The 22417-nt window shown below is 41.0% G+C and overlaps 1 protein-coding gene across 1 annotated transcript in view; it reads right to left on the bottom strand.

The window, feature by feature from the left end:
- The window catches only part of RBL1 (RB transcriptional corepressor like 1), a 2331004-nt gene that overhangs the window by 1292348 nt on the left and 1016239 nt on the right, over nt 1-22417 (bottom strand). The window contains exon 11 of the mRNA XM_044089002.1: nt 7906-8009. Within this exon, the coding sequence (XP_043944937.1) occupies nt 7906-8009 (104 nt within the window). The remainder of the gene's footprint in view (nt 1-7905; nt 8010-22417) is intronic.

Raw genomic sequence — 22417 nt, forward strand, 5'->3', positions numbered from 1 at the left:
CTCTGGTTATAATCCTCTGCACCCAATTGTCCGTTGTTATCCTTAGCCAGGCAGGTAGATACAGGGATAATCATCCCCCGACTGCCTCCAGAGGACAGCAATCGGGCCTCCATTCAGGAGCGCTGATAGGAGTTACCAGGGAAAGAATCCCTGGAACCCTGATTTGCAGGCCACCTCTACCTCAAGCACGATGTCTTCCATTGTAACTCCCCCCTCTGCTCCAGCGGGAGTTGTTGCCACGCGAGTCATGGAAAGGTCCTTTGGACTTTTTTAACCATAAGCTTCCCACTTCTCTGGTTCCTGGTGAAAGACCATTGAGGAGTAGAAAAGTGTACGCCCACAGCAGAAAGGGTTTTCCCATTCTTCTCACATCTGACAAAGGTTTCTAACTCTGGGGCCAAGAAGGGATGTTCCATTAAATGGAGCACTGATGAAAGAAGACTTTAATAGCTCCACAAATTCACATAAGTGCATCCCCATGTGTCTCCTCATGGTTAAGCCACAACCCAATGCCCTAGTCGTCCCTTCGGCTGCATGTGTAATGAGCCTCATGGACGAACCGCATGTTGAATCCAAGGTTGCTAGCTGGGAGGCTACTTTGTCCTGAATCCCCTCAGCTACTGATCCTGAGTATCTGATAGCTCCTTTATCAGATCTCTTTGAAGTCTTGTGAAATGTGCCATGAAGTTCAAGGACAAGTGCAAAGGTCGATGAACCATATACACGCTTCCCAAATGTAACTATCATCCTAGACTATTTATTAGGAGGATGGATAGCAGGACTTTCATCAGCAAGTTCCTTTTTGCTGGATGCTACAATCACCATGGCATCTACTGTTATCCCTTTAGCCCAATGCTGCTGAGACTGACGGGCTAACAATGTGTGGTCTGGTCTCTTGGGATCTGGTTCGATGGAATCAGGTATCTTTCAAGCCTGCTGTGCATTCAATTTAATTAGATCGTCAGTGGGCAGAGAGATCCAAGAGGTATTTGGGCAGGCATGGAAAACCTCCAGGTATACTGATTCCTCTGAAGAAGTTTGAAGTAAAGTCCAGACACCCCTGTTTCAGGATCTCTAATCTGTCTCTAAAGGAGACATCTTCCAGGGATGACTTTGGGGAACCTTACCCTTCATCAAAATCAGTATCTTCTGTGCAAGACTCTTCAGGGGAGTCAAAGTGCTTCCTCTTGCACTTCCTCTTCAGGGGTATCTCCTCAGTGGGATGGGCCAGACAGGTATCTGAAGAGGACATGACCACCATGGTTGAATCCTGAGATTTCTGTGCTCGTTGTCTCAGGGTAGAGACTGGAGGGAGCTCTGGGTGAGGGGTAGGACAGGGTTGTTGGCCCAACAAAAGTGGTATTGACTGTGAGCCCACACTGAGCAAGGCCCACTTCATGGCCTTGAAAGCAGCACCCCCCCCCCCATTCAGGAATGGGAGCCTGGAACTGAAATAGACTCCTTCGGAACAGTGGTCTCATCCTGCACCAAGGAAGCTGCTTCCAAAGATAGAGACAAGCTCACATGTGCCAAAGTCCCAAGAAGCATGGACAGCTACAACAAAATCGAAGTGGAGCCATGCTCCCCGGAACCAAGAACAAAGCTTCGATCCAAAGAGGTCTCCAGTTCTGACAGAACCGAAGCGGTCAGGGCAGTTATTTGTGCCACAGATGCAAATCTGGCAAGCCAAGGAAGTGGCTAATCCCCTTGCTACCAGTAGCTGGTCTGCCAGTCTCAAAACATCAGACTCAGTGGAACGGACCAAAGAGACCAACAGGGACAAGGGATTCTCCAAGAAGAGGCTTGGAGGTTGGTCTGTAAAGGGGTCTGACATTGGTGAATATCTTGTGTGTGACCCATCTTTAAATGAAAACTCCTTTGGTTCCAAAACTGCTGGAATGGAGGCGAGAGAAGGCTCCAAAAGTATTTGGTCCAAAACAGTAATGGGTGTTGAAATTGTCTGTGCAGAGGTAGGCGCCAACAGCACCAAAGGTGGAAGCAGTTTCCCAGTTGGTTCTGCTGAAACTTTGGGAACTGGGAAAGTCTTAGCCATTTTGATTGGCAGTGCCAACGAGACTGTCGGAACCGAGCGGCTCCTCTTCTTAGATCCTTCATGTTGGATGAAGAAGAAGGGGAGCCAACGTCAGGTTTAGAGTTGACAGATACAGATATAGCCTAGTCGAAGCTTGATTTTATAAGGTCCTTTAAGATGATTTTATTTTTTTCTTTCTACAAGTGCCAGGTGACTGAAGTCAGGACAGATAGCACAGTCCGCTTGAAGGTGGACCGGGCGCCCAAGCAGTTCACACACACAAGAGTGCCCATCCGAGTTTGGTAATTTACGATCACAATAAAAAGAAGAATAAGCTGCTGGTAAATCACAGTGAAAACAAGTGCAAACAGCCAAAAAAGAGAAAAAGTCACTGTAAACCATGCAGCACCAAATTGGAGTCAAGTACTTTAATATGCAACTTTGTAGTTTCACTTAGAAGCTTCCTCAGGAGCATAAACATTTAAAACAGTTACTAAAGCCATTTCAAATAGATAAAAGTCGCATGATACAATTACACCCTCTGATGTAATTCTCTCAAACAGGGCTTTAAAGATACAAATTCATTTAAACCTGGTAATACGAGTCCTAAGTTGCAAAATCCATCTATATTCCTCTAATTCAGTACATTGAGCAAGATCATCACCACACAGGGATTCATTAATTTGAAATAAAACCATACATGTAAAATAGTGTGTGTTGCCTGGGTTATAAATATGCCTATATAATGCATTTGTGTTAAGTTTCCTATTAATTTCAAAGAGACTATTACTAATACGATCTTTCAACCTTCTGTTGGTTTTCCCACATAATATGCATTACATACCTGGCAAGTAGCTAGGTATATAATGTTCCTAAAATCACAATTTCCAAACACTCGTACATTAAATATTTTGCCAGTAATGGATGGGTAAAGCTTTTATCAGTATCAATACTGGTACAGTGCATGCATTTATTCCAGCTATGTCTTCCTACTTTATTGGTCTTAAAATATATAATACTTCAATGTTGTTCTTTAAATTAGGACATCTTTTATAACCAAAGGTTGGTTTATCACCTACAGAATTCCTAATCTCTGGTACTGCAGACAAAATGGACCAGTATTTATTAATGAAGACTTTAACAGCCTTTGTATCTTGACTATAAGTTAGCAAGCATCTTTTAACTTTATTAACATTATTACTTTGCTGAACTGTACTTATATTTTGGGGCTACATAGAGGAAAATTGGTCTGACATCAGCATCATGTTCTTGAATTGTATTATATTTAGTGTTAACAACTTTACTATTATAATCCCTACATATCAAATCGTGCTGTACTATTTAATTGCAACAACATATGATTATCCTCAGTATGCAGTCTAGCGGCACACTTCATTTGATTATCAACATTCTTAAAGATAAAAGGTGGATGCATACTAGTCCGATGCAAATATGTACTTCTTTCAACAGGTTTCTTATAAAACCTAGTTTCAAGGCTGCCCAGATGTGATTTATATAAAGTAATATCCATAAAAAGTAACCTGTTGTAATGATGTTGCTTTCTTAAACTTTAGGAATTCAGTACATGCTTTCAATGAGTTAAAAAACATGTCAAGTTCTTCTAGGGTACCTGTCCATATAAGAAACAGGTCATCCACAAAACTACAGTAAAAAACAACCTTGGTATACAAGAATTAGATAAAATGTTTTGTACCTCCCACATAAACATAACAATATTTGCATACATATTTGCTACAGGTGTGCCCATGGCAACACCTGTAATTTGTTGGTATAGTTGTGTTTGAAAAATAAAAATGTTATTATCTAATATGATATGCAACAAGTTACACAAATCAAGAGCCTTAGCCTCATCCACTTGTGCTTATTCCAGTTAAAAAACGTTTGATGCTGTCAATGCCAAAATCATTAGGAATGCAAGTAAATAATCAGTCAACATCCAAAGTGACTGAAATATAATCATTAATGACCTTATTTTCTATCCACATGTACAATTCTTTAAGAAAATGTGAAGTGTCTTTAATAATATATGCTGAATGTATATCCCTACTTGAGAGAATTACATCAGAGGGTGTAAATGTATCATGTGACTTTGTCAAATTTCATATTATTTTCAATAATGAACCCTAGTAATTTGGTGTGTGTGACAGGGGAGATAGGGGTATTATCTAATGCAGAACGGAGGAGTACGTGCTGCTGCTTTGGAAGGATGAAAGAGCATAAGTTGGGTCTTTTTAGGATATAGCATTAGCTAGGAGTTTGTTAGCCAGGTTTCGATGGATGTAAAGGCTTCTTGGGTCTTGATTTGAAGTTGCTGGAGGGTGGGTGTAGAGCAGATTAAGGTGGAGTCATCAGCGTATTGAACCAGGTTTGCTAGAGGGGTGACTTTGTGAAGATTATTTGTAAACAGTGAAAAGTAGGGGTCCTAGGACTGATCCTTGGGGTACTCCTAGTTTTACAGAAAGTAGGGTGGAAAGGGAGTTTTTCCACTGAACAGCTTGCTGGTGTTGGGAGAGATAGTCCTGGAACCATAATAGAGCAGGGGTAGTTACTTTTAATTCTGAGAGTGATGTTATTAATTTTGTATGGGAGACTGTATCAAACGCCTTTGATAAGTCAAGGAAAACTGCAGACAGTAGTTGGCCTTTGTTGCACTGCATATTTTGTAGGTTACTAAAATGGGTGAGTGCAGTGGTAGTGCTATGGTTGGGGCGGAGTCCGTGTTGAGTTTCGGCAAGAAGATTGTTGGAGAGGAGATGTGTTAGGAGGGTCTATATTAGAACACTGAACTTTCAAAATTTCGAGTGTTCTAATATTGACCCGTTTCAGCGAACGCTGAAAATATCGAAGAAACAGAAAACTGAATTTTTTCCTAGGGAAAGAATTTGGTTGTCCGTTTCTGTTGCTTCGGTATTTTCAGCGCTGTGGTGGAAAGTTACGGGTCGGGTTCAGATAAGTGCGCGATTGTGTGGATGTGAGGGTTAGGGCGGGTTAGGTGACTGTGCGATAGTGACGGACCTTAGGGTTAGGGTTTGGGTTAAGGTAAGTGGATAGTTAGTGGTGTATGTATAGTTTAGTGTAGGGTTAGGTGTAAGAGTTTAGGTGTATGTGTGTGGATTGCTGTTTGTTTGGTGTGCTTGTGTTGCGTGTGTGTGTTTTGGAACAGCAAATTTTTCCCCTAGGAAAAAATTTGCTGTTCTGTATGTTCAATGTTTTACATTTTCGATGAATAGGGTTCGATATTAGTACACTCGAAATTTTGAAAGTTCGGTGTTCTAATATAGACCCATGTTAGGAGTTGGTAGGGTGGCCTAATGGTTGAGGTGTTTGCCTTACAAACACAAGGTGCAGGGTTTGAGTCTCACAAGGGATAATTGGCTAGACTTAAAAATGGCTCGCAAGGGCAGTTAGCTTAGTACTAACCTATGAACCTGGGTATGGACACATTTTTCCATTATTTTAGCCAGTGGGGAAAGTACAGCTATAGGGCGGTAGTTTGTTAGGTCAGTGGAGTTGCCCCCTTTGTGAATTGGTATAATGTAGGATATTTTCCAGAGAAGTGGTACCTTTTGCTGTGAGATGGGGAATGAAAAGGCAACTGTCTAGGTAAGGGTGCATGTATACCGTTTGCAACCTCAAAAGGACTAACAATTGGGCCAGACATTTGGTGAACGCACCAGTGAAAAACAAAAGGGTGTGAAAGTAGTCTACAGATAGCTTTGGTCCTCCCTGAATCGTTGACACTGCTTTTGCTTTTTGTGTAAAATATAGGTATCCTTCAGGTCCAGAGTGGTCAGAAGCGTCAACAAAGAAATAAATATTCGGCATCTTGAATTTAGTCACCCTCAGGAATTTGTTTGGCCTCAACAGATCTATACCAGGTATGCAAAGACTATTTTTCTTTGGAACTAGGAAGACACCTGAGTGAAAATATCCTCCATAATCACTCTGTGTGACTCAGTGTTCTGCAAGAAATTAGTTGTTCCAGCAAAAAGAGTGCAAGGTAGAACTAATCTCAAGAGACTGCTCTGGATTCTAATTCATACCTTTCTAAAAAAAAATTCCTACGTCTGTTGGGCAGGAGTTGGCAGCATAACCAATACTAACAGAGTCCTGGGTGGAGGAAGCTTACCTCCTCTCCCCCTATCCTGTTGCCTGTTTTCTCTCAAAGGCTTTCCTTTACTGGGATTCATCTGCTCTGGTTCTGTAGACAAGACAATATTTAGCTCCATAGTTTCTACTGAATGCCAGAATGGGTGACATCTGCTTCACAGATTTCATAATTTTGCCCTGTTCTCTACCCTTATGAAAATTTCCTGTGAGTGAGGGACAAAAAATAAGTCCTTAACCAAGAGTACATACAGAAACCACCCTTCCAGATTCCGTGGCACTGGGTAAAATCTGAGCTAGGCATATACTTTGATAATGGCCCCAGATCCTGCTGCTCTGTTGCATGCATTCACTGACCCATAACTACATTTCACTCCATGTTTTTTCACTCTAAAAGCAGCATGTTTCAATATATGTTACCCTTCCCCTTAAACACCCATCAGAGATTTCTGAGTCTATGTAGTCAATTTGTTTCAGGATCTCATTGATACCGGATTAAATGAATTTGGTAGATAGTAACCCAAAATGTGTGTGTGTGGAGAAAGTGTGCAGATAGTACACAGAGAAAATAAGCAGGGCTCTACACAATTATACACAATGGTACTCTAAAAGTTAAAAAATCAAACAGTTATATATAATAGCACAGTATAAGGTACAGGGTGTGTGAGCAATAACAAAACTGCAAAAAGAAGAATGTGATAGTTTCTCACAAAAAAAAAACAAAAAAAAAAAACAGCATGGCTTTAAACTGAGACATAATGCTAAAAGTTCAGAGGAAGGTCACAACCTTCAACCATTCACTGAAAAAAACAGGGAATAGGGACTTGCCCATGGAGAACAGAACAGTACAAGAATTGAAAGAAGTCTCAGGTGGTACCACCAGCGTACCAGGGCAGTACCACTAAAGCATACCTAAGCAGGTATTAAACAGCAATCATACAAAAGAAAAAAAGGCTATTTCTTATCAGTGACTCACCTCTAACCACATACTACTCTTTAAGGTAAAAACAAAACAGGCAAGAATATGAAAAGTAAATACAGAGACTACAATGAATGCAACAGTACCAGGAAAGGCCAGGTAAACTGGATTTAGGAAATCACTAATTTACGTTAAAGAAAGTGAAAGCTCTGATCAGGAGTGGGAAGCATGGAAGCACTAAAGAAACCTGTTCAGACCAACCTGCTATGTAAGTTTTAAGAATGAGACATGTTTCAGAAATTTATTTTGGGAAACAAGATGACCTACGTCTAAAATTCCTGCCACACACAAACTACAATAACATGTTTGGTCTTGGTTTTGTGTGGAGGATGGGAAAAGGTTTAAGTATCATCACTTCAAACTCCTGATCCTACAAAACTATTAAAACATAGGTATACCTAACTGTCCATGCAGTGCAAACACTATCCAGAGCTGCTCTCATAGGCAAGGAATTCCCCAGGGAGAAAAGGAATTTAAAAAAATCTAAGGATCATGCATGCCAAATCCAAAAGGCCAAACCAGGCTAAATGACAAAGAGCCACCATGCAGTCAGTAGGCTTACTGCTAAATATCCTGAATCAAATAAACACCTAGAATGCAAGCATTAAACATTTTGAGCAGCACCTGCTGTAAGAAATTCTCAGAAAGATCATTTCATTCCTATTCATAGCAGCTCCACAGGATAAAAAAAAATCATCCCCAAGAGTATTAGTAAAGCAGCAAGTATGCTGGTAAATTCAGTTGTATGTTCTAACAGTTAACTTACAGTCATATCTTTTCCTGGTAGTCGGCGTGTTTCCTGCACCATAACAGTCTCCAGAATCTTGTAGTAAAGGATTTCTGCTACTCGAAACCTATTCCGGGCAAAATCTAAAAAAAAAAAAACAAAAAAGGTTATGTCATATTATATGTGTGTTCTGTTAACAGAAACTTCAATGTACAACACTGACTTATTTCTAAAAGGTGTGTGGGGGGGTACCATCATATTGGAAGAAAGCTTATTCTGGTGGGTATTACCCAAAGAGGGTAAAGACACTTCAGAACCAACTTCATATAGACCTATTTCAATTTCAAACAGTGATTATAAAGAATTTATGTCTATACTAGTTAAGTGAATGGCAAAAGTGTTGCCAAAACTGATAAGACAAGGATCAGTATGACTTTGTGGAGATCAAGCAAACATTTAACAACATTAATAGAACAATGATGTTTCAGAGGGAGGCAGTGGGTAAGAAAATATCACTATTGCTTGATGCACAGAAATAATTTGATAGTCAGTGGAATTTTATACGTAGGGCAACTGTAGCATTTTATCTTCCTATTGAATAAAAGGGTTAATTAGAAGGATTTATGAAGGCTCAGAGGCAAGAATTAAGTTAAGAGTGTCTCTCATCAACAACCTGTGTTTGTTCAAAGGAACAAGGCAGGAGTGTTACCTTTGTCACCTGCTTTATATTTGGGGCCATTAGCAAAGAAAATAAGCAACTCACAAATTCAAGGATTTAACTTTTACAGTAATCAACAAAAGCTAGCTTTATTCACAGATGATATTATTTTGTACTTGACAAATCCAGAAAAGGATATCTTTGTGTTGTGGAACATTTTCTGACAGTTTCAAGTCTTTTCAGGATATAAAATAAGTGGAAGATTAAAAAAAGGCTATAGCAAAACACTAAACTATGTATCCACACATGCACTGGTTCTGCAATACTCACATTTATGGGGACATGATAAGATGAAGTATTTAGGCATATTGACTAAAAAGGATTACGTTATGGCAGCTAAGGACATGTGGAAATAGAATAAACAAAAATTAATACAAAAATTGGGAAGCTGGAAGTTCTGGATTATGGAAATGGATATAAGATACAAATAGTGAAAATGTTTCTTAGTCCCTTCACAGGTTCAGAGGTGTTTACTAGGTTAATGACCACAAGGGCCTTTTTCAGCCTAGCCATGCATCCCAAATCTCTGACAAGTTCTGATACCCTTGACAAGTGTAAGCATGGGCTTGGGAGATGAACCATTTCCAGGTTACCTGTTTGCATTAGAGATATAGGTACCAAACCAGGGATGAATTCCCGGTTCCCCATCCAATTGTCTAAGTTGCACTTGTATTGGGTTAGGGAGGAACTCTGTTCACATAGATGGGGTAGTCTCTGGGACACATACCTATCTCTCCAGTGGGTCCTATTTATACCACAGGCAAGGTTTAAGTCTTTAGAATGGGTAATTCTGGTACTGTTTGTTTTGTGGATATGCAGGAGGTCCATCAGAGTGGGGTCTGACAATGCCCTGTATGCCACTCGTAGATCTCCCTTCAAAAGCCTGTAGGGGACAGAATAAAGGGATAGGGCCTTGAGATGTCTGCATAGGACATATTACTTATGCCCTGTATTTTTAGTGAGGAACCTCTGTGGAGTTCCAATTGTTGGATATGACTGGTTAGGTACATACCAAAGGGGGCATTGTACGCAATCATAGGTCTGATGAATGCCGAATACAGTGGAACAATGACTTCCTTGGACTTAGATGTCATATGTTTGTTTAGAAGTTGTGCAACATAGAATGACTTCCTCACCACTGTAGACACGTGATGATCAAAGGCTAGATTATTATCTATGTGTGTCCCTAAGTCCCTGACTACTGGGTCAACTCTAAGGGGTGTGTTGTCAATATGATAGTTACCAGAGACAGATGACTTCCCAAAGGATACTATTATGCATTTCTTGGCATTTAGTTTTAGTACATGGCTCTGACACCAGTTATGTGTCTGTGCCAGCCCCCTCCTGGAGAACATTTGTGTCAGTGTGAGATTCAATGACAGCTCCTAAATTGCAATTACCTGCAAATTTAGTCAGCCAGAGACCACTGACATTGGCCTTGACATATGAGAAGTAAATACCAAAAAGGAGCGGTCCAAGGACTGATCCGTGAGGGACTCCACTTGTGACTGGCCTGTTTGTAAAGGTGAACTCCCCAATTCTAACTTCCTGGGTCCTGTCTGTCAGCCAGTTGGCTATCCACTGGGTAACATATGGGTTTGTATCGAACCTCTTTGAGTTTGACAGCAATGCCCGAGTGGAGTATTGTGTCAAATGCCTTGGCCAGGTCAAGGTAGGCAGTGTGAAAGATTTTGCTCTCATCCATTGCTTTGGTGACTTTCTCAAAGAAGTTCACCAGGTTGAGTAGGCATGACCTGCCCTTGACAAAACCAAACTGGGTTGGGTTTAGTGTCTGGAGCTTTACTACCTCTCTATAGATCATCTCCATGAAACAATTCTTTCCATGGCTTTACATATAAAACTAGTGAGACTTATGGGTCTGTAGCTTCCATGGTCTGTAGATGACCCACCTTTGTGCAGAGGGATGACTGTTGCCTTTCTCCATTCATGAGGCACAAAGCCTGTTTGGAGGCTACAGTTAAATAGTAATTCCAGAGGCCCTGACAAGTCATGTTTCATGCTATTTAGAAGGCATTCTGGGCCCACTGATGCAGTGTTCTTTGTCTTGGAGAGAACATTAAGGACTGTTCCCTAGATATAGCAGGGGGAGTTATATTTGATGATATTTCCTGAGGGAGGGTTGAGGGGGAGAGAGGAGCAAACAGGGAATTGAATTTATCAGCCAGGAAGTTTGTTACATCTTCTGGCTCAGTATAGGTGGCTCCATTTATAATGAGTTCTGCACACAATTGTGTATTGCCTATGAGGTTGCGGACATAGCTAAAGAATGCTTTGTGGTTGTCCTTGGCCTGGGAGGCCAAACTTACCTCAAATTTGGCTTTGGTAGACTTTATTTGTCCTCTGAGTTGTTTGTTCAGTTTGATGAGAGTGCTTTCTTCCTTCTGGGTGCTGCACCTCCTAACTTTTGCCATGATTTTCTTCCTCCTGTTATACATCTGATTGATTTTGTGATTCTACCAGGGTGCCTTTTTTTGAGTTAGTTCTGTACTTCTTCATGGTGGAAACAGCTACCTTTATGCAGCTATTAACATGCTTGTACAGGGTTTCTGTGAACAGTTCTGCATACACATAATTGTTCACAGGGTTTATAGGGGGCTGAAAGCCTTTAGCTTTATATAAAGGTCAGGCACATTTTTGTCAACTGGAGGATTAGTTGTGCACATCATTAATAAGAGTTCAGCGGGGTAAGGTGATTCTCCCCATACAACAAGGTAGTTTAGGACTACCTGATTTGAAGAAGGGATGTTTTAGACCTATACAATTAAGGTTCATACACATAGCATAGCAGAAGGTTATCAGTTAAAGTGAAAACGGATGATGATGAAAACGGGGGGGCTAAGAGTAGGATTTTGAATGCAGATCCTTAAGGAGAACAGCAACAACCACAGAGAATATTATATTCCCAAAGTTGCCAAAAGTACTCTAAGAACTAAGGCAACAAAGGAATAAGGACTGGAATTTACCGAAGAAAATCAACAAAGGAATCAAAGTTTTGACAGAAAATAGCTAGAGAGGAAAAGGTAATAGAATGGGATGAGGATAAGCAGAAGTTTGAACTGCAGGTCAGAAACTATTTCTCTACTGGGATTGACAACAGAGTACAGGCAAAGAAAAAGAGACAGGGGGTTGTTAAATGAAAGACCAGTTCGAATCGTGCTTTTAGTTGAGTCTTGAACAGAAGTGGTTACAAATGGAAAATTAGTAGGGAATAATAAAATATACTGCACGATAACTATAAGAATCAATCAGAGAAGGTTAGAAACACTTGAGAATAGAGAACAGAGAGGTAATATATAAAGGAGCAATGGGAACACAGCTGCATGGCTCCCAAGTATGCAACAAAGTCCAGAAGGTTTACGACATTTTGCTTGGAAGTGTTTGCATACTTTTATATTTTATTCCCCAAGCAGACTTCAGAGACTTGCAGAGGCTGGAGATGTGACAGGAATGAGAGAGGTAATTGGGAACATTTTTTTTTGGAACATAAGTTGTAAGATTTTGAAAATTTCCCACGGAATACTTAGTCAGAATTGTTAGAGGGTGCAAGCGGTTGTAACTAAGGAAATGATTCTTTTGAGCAGGGATTTAGTATCTGAATTGCCTAGACAAATTAGAGCTTATTAACTTTAACGTTATTGGTTACAAAAAAGCAATTACTAGAAAATGGAAACACAAATATCAGTCAATTGCAAATGAAGTAATGAATACTGTAAAGAGGTAAATGAACTAGAAGTGTGAGCTTTAGAAAAAGGGAAGCAGCAAACTGCATAAATATAAATGGAGTGCAATTTAAATGACACGAGAACTGAGCAAAATGTAATGTTGGAGTGAATGAAAACTGATAAAATATACATTGCATAAAAATAAGGGGAATATATTATGTTTTTTCTTTTCTTACGTAACTATTTTGTGTTTAAAAATGTTATGCTTAATAAATATATTTTTAAAATATATACATGTTTGACTAAGCATATACTTATGCAGTTTCCAATGCTGATTTAAGGTTAGGATGTCTGTTTACATCCCTGGCGAATAAATTCAACGAGTGGTCACATAGCAGAAAGACTAGATAAAAAGGTGGAATCCAGTACATGGAGGCAGACTCTTCTACTCTATGGGTAGGAAAAAAAGTTATGTACACACCATAATGTTCCATTGTGAGTTGTTCATCTCACATTCATTCTTACAGATGGGGTACGGAGCCGATTCTTGGCTCTGAGTCGGCCAACTACAAAGCTCTAGGTCTTCAGACAGCTCGAGGCCAAGTCCCTATCCCATGATGCACCTTGAGTTACCTTAGATCTTATGTGCTGCCTCTAATAATACCATATGCCATTATGTCACTTTTTAAGGTAAAAGCCATAGGAAAGACAAAGGAACCATGATAAAACATGAATCTCGGTCCTCGAAAAAACCTGGAGGGGATTGGAGGGTGGGAAGTAAGAATAGAACAGAGATGAACATCTCACGTGGAACGTTATGGTGAGTATATAAGTTCTTTATGTGAAGTTGTTTGATCTCGCCGTTCATTCTTACAGATGGTTAGCGTCCCAAGCACTATCCTTCTCGGGTGGTTCACGGGAGTATGCTTCTCAGGACAGTAGAACCAAAGGAGGCCCTGTCCCTGGAGGCCCTATCGACTTTGTAATGAATGATGAAGGTATGAGAGGCTTTGACCAAGTGGCTGCTGCACAAATATTGTCTATTGGTAGCCTAGCTGAAATTGCAGAAGATGTGGACACAGCTCTGGTTGAATGAGCCTCAAGTTTGTGCTGTAGAGGTAAAATGGCAGCTGAGTAAGTGAAAGTGATGCAATCAGATAACCATTTTGATAGAGTTGTTTTTGCCACAGGCACACCTTTTCTAGAATCTGAAAAGGAAACAAAAAGTTGTTCAGATCTTCTGAATTCTTTGGTTCTATTTAGGTAAAATCTGAGTTGTCTGCGAACATCAAGTTTGTGCAGCATATACTCCAAAATGTTGGTGTGTTTAGGGAAAAACACTGGTAAATCTATAGTTTGGTTAAAGTTAGCTTCTGTACAAACTTTGGGTAAGAATGAAAGATTTGTTTGCAGTGAAACTCTGTCAGCATGAAAAACCAAATACGGAAGTTTTATGGACAAGGCTTGTAGTTCTGAGACTCTTCGAGCAGACAGGATGGTTAATAAAAAGATGGTCTTCCAAGACAAAAATTTCAAATCGCATGAAGAAGTTGGCTCAAACAGTGGGAGAATAATGCGTGAGAGCATAAAATTTAGGTTCCAGGGGGTATAAGGGGATTTAACTGGTTGCCTAAGATGGAACGTCCCTTTGAGAAAGGCTTTGGATAGCTTGTGTGACATTATGTTAAAGCCTTTAGTACCAAGATGAAAATTAGAGATGGCAGCAAGCTGCACAAGAATTGTAGCTGCCGCTGCTCGTTTATTGAAAAGCATAGTCAAAAATTCTAATATAGAGGAAATAGAGGTTTGGTAAGGGTCAATGTTATTCTGAGAAGCCCATATGGAAAATCTCTTCCTTTTGCTGAGGTACAACTTCCTAGTAGAGGATTTATGAGAAGAGATATGTTGCATTTTGTTTGAGAGGTTATGGAACCTGGATATGTTGGGAATTGGAGCAGCCAAGCTGTCAATTTTAGGGACTGAAGGGAGGGATGAAGAGCCCCCGATGAGTGCATCAGAAGATACGGAACTGGGTCCAGAATCCAAGGCTCTTCCAACAGATGATGCCGAAGGAAGGGGAACCAAATCTGACAAGGCCAACGAGGGGCTATTAGAATGATGTTCCTTTCCAGGGCTTTGGCTTTCTGTAATACTTTGGGTATCAGGGGAATTGGTGGGAATGCAAAAAGGAGACCCAGAGGCCAATCGTGTACAAGTACGCCCCTTGGGGCATCTCCCGGAGGGGTAATAAGGGCAAAGTAGCTTCTGCATTTTGTGTTCATGGGGGATGCAAAGAGATCACAGCAAGGCTGGCCCCCATTTGAGGAATATTCTTTTCACAATTTCTTTTTTGAGGGACCACTTGTGAGGCAACAAAATTGCCTTGCTCAGTTTGTCTGCAATCACGTTGGACTTACCCGGGATGTGCGTTGCTATCAGAAAGCGCTGGGTGGATGTAGCCCACTGCCATGGGCCTCTCGACAAAGGGGTAGGACCTGGTTCCTCCTTGTTTGTTTAAGTACCAGACCACCAACATGTTGCCCATCTGAATCACAATTGTCCCCAGAGGGAGAGTGTCTTGAAAGTACTGCAACACCAAGAGTACCGCTCTCATCTCCAGGACATTGATATGCAGATGTGTCTCTTGTTCGGTCCATGTGCCTTGGGATGTTCTTCCCTGAACCCCCCCCACCCCTTATCAGGGAAGCATCTGTGGTCACCGTGGCCGATGGTGAGGGTAGGATAAAAGGACGACCTATCATTACTTGGAGACAGGCCAACCACCACCAAAGATCCTTTTTGCATGTGTTTGTTAGAATAATGAGATGTGACATTGGGAGCTCTTGATAAGACCATTGTGTGAACAGAAGCCATTGTAGAATCCACATATGCATACGACCCAGTGCAATTGCTATTACTGCCATCATACCCAACAATTTTAGCACTTCTGAGGCTGGCACCTTGTCTCGGGAAATGACATTCAGAATTTGCTGACGAAGTACTGATATCCTTTCTAAAGGAACTTTTAAAGTGGTGGTGGTGGTGTCCAAATCTGCTCCGATAAAAATGATATGTTGCGATGGCAACAAGGCAGATATTTCTGAGTTTATGGTAATCCCGAGTTGATTGCAAAGAGTAAGTGTGGTGTCCCTGGCTTGTATAAGCTGATGCCTGGTGGTGGCTGAGAGGAGCCAATCGTCTTGGTACGGAAACACCTGGAATCCCAAATGCCTCAGGTGAGCCATGACCACTGCCACACATTTGATGAACACTCTGGGGGCTGTAGTGAGACCAAAGGGCAGGGCTCGAAACTGGTAGTGACTGTCTCCCAGCCAGAAACGCAGATGATTCCTGGATGGTCTGGCCATTTTTATGTGGTAGTACGCATCCTGGAGATCTATCGAGCATATCTAATTGTCTTTCCCTAAGAAGGGAAGTATGGACTGTAGCGTGACCATCCGGAACTTCTCTTTCTTGACAGATCTGTTTAGTCTGCTGAGGTCCAAAATAGGTCTCCAGTCCATTGTCTTTTATGGAACTAAAAAGAATCTTGAGTAAGTTCCGGATCCTATCTGGTCTGCTGGGACTGGTTGGATCACTCTTTTTTTCTAGCAACCTTTGGACCACTATTGTCACTTGTTCCCTGTAACTGGGTGGAATGTCCAGGATTTTTGTTATCAATGGGGGAGGTGTGGAAGGGAATAAAATATCCTCTGGAAATTATGCTTTGTACCAAGTTGTCGTTTGTTATTTGTAGCCAGGCGTCTGGCTACAAAGATAAGAGACCCCCGACTGCCTCCAGAGTAGGACACTCGAGCCTCCTTTTAGGAGCTCTGGTAGGGCTTCCCAAAGAACTGGTCTCTGTCGCCCTGATTTTGTGGACACCCTCTGCCGCGAGGGTGGCATCTTTCATTATTGCCCCCTCCTCTGCCCCTGGTGGGGGGTTCACCACGTGTGTCCAGAAAGGCTCCTTGGGCTTTTCAGAACCACATCCTTCCTCCCTTTTGACCCTTGGGGTAGGGTCTAGTAGGGGTGGAAAAACAGACTCCGACGGCAGAGTCTTTCCTTCCTGCTCACACCTGATCAGAATTTCCTTAACTTTGGGCACAAAAAGAGATGAGCCATCAAAAGAGGTGTTGACAAAGGATGACTTAAAGAGCTCCGCAAAGGAGCATAAGTGCATCTAGGAGTGTCTCCTAAGAGCAATTCCTGTACCCGCTGCCTTACTTGTTCCATCAGCTGCATATGAAATCAGACGCATGGAAGAGTACATTTCGGAATTAAGGATAGCAAGCTGGGATGCAACCTTGTCTGTGGCTCCTCAGCTACCGTACCCTGTAGAGTATCTCCAAGCTCTTTTAGGAGGTCTCTTTGCAGTCTTCTGAAATGCTTGAGGTAGTTCAGTGAACGCACAGCAAAAGTCACTGAACTAAACATGCTCTTCCCGTATCTATCCATGATCCAAGAGTCTCCGTTAGGAGGATGGACAGAGGAAGAAATTTCCGACATCTCCTTTTTTATGGCTGCTGCCACCACCATGGCATCAAGTGGCACTCCCTTTGTGAGAAAGGTCTTATCGTGAGGGGCAGATATAAATTTATTGGGCCTCCTAGGGACAGGCTCCATGGTGTCCAAAGACTCCGACGCCCTTCATGAGACCAGCTCCATAAGCTCATCGAAGGGCGGAGACCCAAAAGCTTTCAGGAGGACCAACTCATCCTCAGTAGGGTTGGTGGGCTTCCAGCCACCCCTCTGCTTTAGGATTTCCAAGATATCTGCAAATGAGATATCTTCAGAGGGGGACTGTGGGGACCCTTCTGATTCATGCAAGTCGGTGTCAGATGTGAAAGACTCTTGAGAGGAGTCTAGATGCTTCCTCTTGCAAATTCTCTTTCTGGGGAACCTCATCAGTGGGAGCTTCTAGTGAGGTCTCAGAAGAGCAGGGACCACCCAATGGGGCTTCCTGAGGCTCAGGGTCTCTACACTTCAAAGGGTTCTTTGAGGCAGAAGTAGACGCAGGTGCTTTTAGGGAAGAGGTAGTTGGTCCTGAAGTTGTGGATGTCCTAGGGGACATTACTCTCCTCATGGCTTCAAAAGCACCTCTGCTCCGGTGGGAAAGAACCTCTGGATCCGAAGAAACAGATGATTCCCTCAGCATTGGAACAGTGGGCTCCGATCCAGAGGTAGGAGCCGAACTCATCCGAGCCGAGGCCTCAAGAGGTAAAGTCGGAACCGAAAGATCTGTGCGACTATCCTCCCCAGACCCAACCTGTGAGTGATGGCTCCTAGACTCCTCGATGGGCTCCAAGGAGGTCCGAGTAATCTGAGCCGATGGCACTAGGCATCAGTTCCGAAGGCTCCACAATCATCAGCTCATCATTCAACTCCTCTGTCCCCGAAGGACCGGTATGGCTCGGAAGAGGAAAAGAAGAAGATGGAGAAACAGTTTTCAGTTCCGAAACCACTTGGGTCGGAGCCGATAAAAATTTTGCAAACGCCGGTGCCTGTAACAACTTCTGCATCACACGATCCACATCCAAATCAGATAGGCTTATCAAGGACCAAGAAGAGTGGATTGAGGGTGCCACTAATTGTAAGATCAGTGACTTAAGTACTTCGGAGACTGGTTCCAGGACTGGGGACCAGCTCCAAAAGGTTAAGACGCATGGCTCCGAAGGCTGTGGAGTCGACATCGATGTCTTTTTAGATGTTGTCGGATCCGAAACTCTATGCTCCGACGAAGAAGACTTAGAGGACTTAGAAGATTTCGGGGATTTGCCAGCTTTATCATGGTCGACCAAAGCTTTCTGAAAAGATGATTTTACAAGTTCTCTGTCAATCAGCTTCCTTCTTCTTTCATGCAGGACCCTGCTACTAAAAGAATGGCAGAAAGAACAACTCTCTTGTAGGTGCAGGGCACCCAAACAGTAAACACAATTGACGTGACCATCAGCCACAGACATTTTCTGTCCACACTTTGAACATTTTTTTAAACCCAGACTTGGGTTGCTCTTCCTTATCCTGATCAGCCATAATGCAATGCACACAAAAACTTTGCTGGAAAAATATCAAACTACACACACAAGTTAAGACAGAACAACTTTACAGAAGTATTGAACTGTAATTAGCCCTTAAAACACACGGGCTCTATAAAGACAAGAGTCTAATTATAAGAATTGAAAAAAATCTTAATTAGCACGCTACTATATTAAACAGTAATTAGCCCTAAAACAAAACAGGGTCTATAAATCCTAACTACTATCACTAGTAACACTCTGTTAACTATAATTACTTCTACTCTACCAAAAAGGCACACCAAAAAGGGAATGGAGATAGTAAAGGCCTAACAAAAAAAAAAAAAAAAACAGCCTTGAAAGGCTATAAAGAGCTAGGTAATATATAATACATAAATGTCATGAAAAATATTATGTGAAATACAGGAAATATCTATATAACAAAAACTATACTGGCCCGGGCTGTGAGGAAACCTCTGATCTGTTGCAGTGGCAAACTAGATCTGGGGTAACTCAAGGCGGATCATGGGATAGGGACTTGGCCTCGAGCTGTCTGAAGACCTCAAGCTTTGTAGTTGGCCGACACGGGGCTGAGGATGGGCTTTGAACCCCATCTGTAAGAATGAGCAGCAAGATAAAACAACTTCACATTACAGCACTGTAGAAGACCAGTGGCAATCACTGGAGGGGAATCATTTACAAGATATTAGCTGGAGCCTCCAGTACAAGGTAGGAAGCCTTGAGAAGAGACCATCATACTCAATTCCTCAGTCAGCTTTATAATGCATAGCCTTTTGGTATACTGGCATGCCAGAAGGGCATTAATGCCCGTGCTTCAAATAGTTGTATGTATGTATACCCTTTTGGCAGCGGGGAGTGGGATATACACAGTCAGGCCGAAAAAGGAAAACATTCTCCTCTTGTCTGAGGATTACAAATGTCAACCCACCCACTACCATACATACTAGAAGGTTTAGCAACTTACCCACTGCCTCTGTCAGCCACTGAGCCAGCAGGAAAAAAGTACAAATGCAAATGAAGAGAAGAAGAAGAAAAGTCAGTGCTGAGCCACACAGCTTACAGTGGAGACAGGAAGCAAACCAGTACTGTAGCTCAGTCAGCCTCAGTCAATCAACCTTGTTAAGGTGAATACAATCCAGTATGGAGTTTGAAACACAGCCAGTCTTTATTAATATAAAAACAAGTAGGTGAGTGCTTTCACAAGCAAAATGCCCACATTATCAGACCTTAATACAACATTTTTTCTAAGTGTGTCTTATATAAAGCCTTTAAAACTGCAAGAACCAATGACAATGAGTAAAACACATTACATCATTCAATTGCTTAACTTCTTAAAAGGGCCATTATAAAATACACTTATTAAACGGGTAACGCCATCCCAAAAAATGTGCGTCTCATACTACATCAATAAAAACTAAATATACACACATACATATAAGTAATCAATATAAAACATAAGTGTATATGTGGCTACCCATGCAAAAAGGTGTGTGATATAAATGTGTAAATTTTAAAACATTGATATATACACATTTTCATTTAAATAATGATCTGGCTTTTAAAATGGGCTTGAGTAGTAAATGTCCATTCAGACCCATTCTGCCATCTGCCCTAAGTCTAATAATCCATTTTATTTCTTGAGCTTCTGTATAATTAGAAAAATCTCCCTTGCGTTCACTATTCTTGATCTTTTCTATGACCATAAAACTGAACTGATGCTCAGAAGAGCAATTAGCTATGTCTCAGCAAGTGCAATGTTCACATTATGCGTGGTAATACTGTAAAGATGTTCTGTAACGCGGCCTTTCAGTCTTCTATTGGTCTTTCCAACATGGAAGACTTGGCAAACTTTACACTGAGCTAAATATACTATATTAAAGTTGTTACAATCCGCATGCACATAAAATTTAAACTGCTTGGTAGTAACTGGGTGGACAAAATGTCCACTAATATTAATATATGAACAGCAGCCACAAGCTTTACAAGGCTTTGTACAAAAATCACTAACACCAATCTTATCTATTTTCTGATCATAGTTTCTATTGCCACATAACAATCTCTTAATATTTTTCTTGTTCTTGTATCTAAAATTTGGCTGCATACCTACTATGTTGCAAATCTTACTATCTGTTGTAAGAACCTGACAGTGTCTACTAATAATCTCTCTAATATATTTATTATCATTGTGGTAATAAATGGAGTACTTCAAATGCCGTTTGTCTGATATAGTGGACTTTCTATTTGGTAGCCCATCACTGTCGCTAGAGTAAAAGGGACAAAACTTGTCGTCTCTATCATGTTTTACATTTTCCAAAATAGGACTGATGTATGATTGTTTATAACCTCTGGATATAAATCTAAGTTGAGTTCCTTTAATTCGTCTTCAAATCTTTTATCTATGGCATTAAGCCTAGATGTTCGAATGTCTTGCCCTCTTACTACACTGGAAAACACATGGGGGGGGTGCATATTATTGCGGTGAACCAACTTATTGCATGTACAAGGCTTACTAAAAATTCCAATGGTGACATTGTCCATATAATCCTTATTAATTCTGACATCCACAAAATCTATCCTTCATGGATCGTGTTTTACGTCAAACTACAGAAATACATGAATATTTTGAATGTACCCACAAAACTGTTGAAAAACATCAGCATCTCCAATCCAGACAAAAAAGATGTCGTCCACAAAACAACGGTAGAATGGAATAAACTTACTATACAACTCATTGTTCAATATATGTTTGGTTTCCCAAGTTGCCATGAATATGTTGGCATAGCTATTGGCACACGCAGTCCCCATAGCTATGCCGTCAAGCTGAAGGTAATACCTACCTTTAAACACAAACATATCATTAGTTAATACCACAGACATAAAGGTGGTAATAATTTCTAAATCATCTTCTTGATATTCACAACGTGTGACAAGATATTCTCTCAGACCCATAATACCCTGCTCATTGGGAATTTTTGTGAATAGTGAACACACATCCATTTTCACAAACTGAATGCTACTAACCTTATCACATGTGGAAATAAACTCATAAAAATCCGACAAAAATCTTCTGGTGTCATCAAGAATGTTATTGTTCACTGATACAATAGGACGTAAACGCTTCTCCAATATGACAGAAAAAGTTTCCATTAACCAACCCTCACCAGACAATATAGGTCTTAAAGGGGGTTGCGTTGGATGCTTATGGATTTTTGGAATGGCCTGTATGTAGGGGATCTTAGGATGTTCAACTTGGCAATATTTAAATATATCATTAGCAATGAGTTGACTATTATACAAATTTAGTAATATGCCATCTACATGTGTTTTCATCTGTGCATTGTCAACACGTCTACCACATTGTATGTGGTCCGATCTCCTAACATCTCATAAATTTATCAGCATAGTAAACAGTGTTCATAATTACTGTTGGTCTGCCTTTGTCAGCGGGTTTTATAATTATGTCATTACTATTTTGTAGGCTTTCTAAAGCTCTACATTCTTGCCCATTAATATTATAAAAAGTCTTCTTTCTATTTGATCCTTGAAACAAAGTGTAAATATCATCTGTACATAATTTACTAAATGCCTCCACTAATGGATGATTGGGGGCACATATGTACTATTTTTTTTAAATTACAATTGTTGTTAACAGTACCTGGATCAATAGTTGGAAACTGCATCTTCAACATCATGTGTGAATATTTTTAAGTCCAATATAGTCTCTGTCATATCTGCTGGTTGAGACGGAATAAAGGTGAGTCCTTTCTCGAGGACCGATGCCTCATGAGTGGAAAGTATCTTATTAGAGATATTCCAAATTAATCTGGACTTGTATTTCTCCACATCTTCTTTATAGTTTGGTTCTCTCCCATCTATGACATGAATTTCCTCTTCGGTCTCCCTTGACTCCTCAATCTGCTTCGACCATACCTCCCTTTCTGACGTATGGGTAGTGGTAACTGCATAAATGCACTGTCCACGTTTTTTGAATTGTTCACATTTTTTGAACTGTTACTAGTAGAACAATATGTATTTTGTTTCGGACGCACAACTGGGTCTTCTGTGGAATGTACTATGGCTGTCACAGTAATATTAGATTTTCTATTCTCATTACT

This window comes from Protopterus annectens, chromosome 12.part0, assembly GCF_019279795.1.
Source record: "Protopterus annectens isolate FY-2018-M chromosome 12.part0, PAN1.0, whole genome shotgun sequence".
Taxonomy (NCBI): Eukaryota; Metazoa; Chordata; order Ceratodontiformes; family Protopteridae; genus Protopterus; species Protopterus annectens.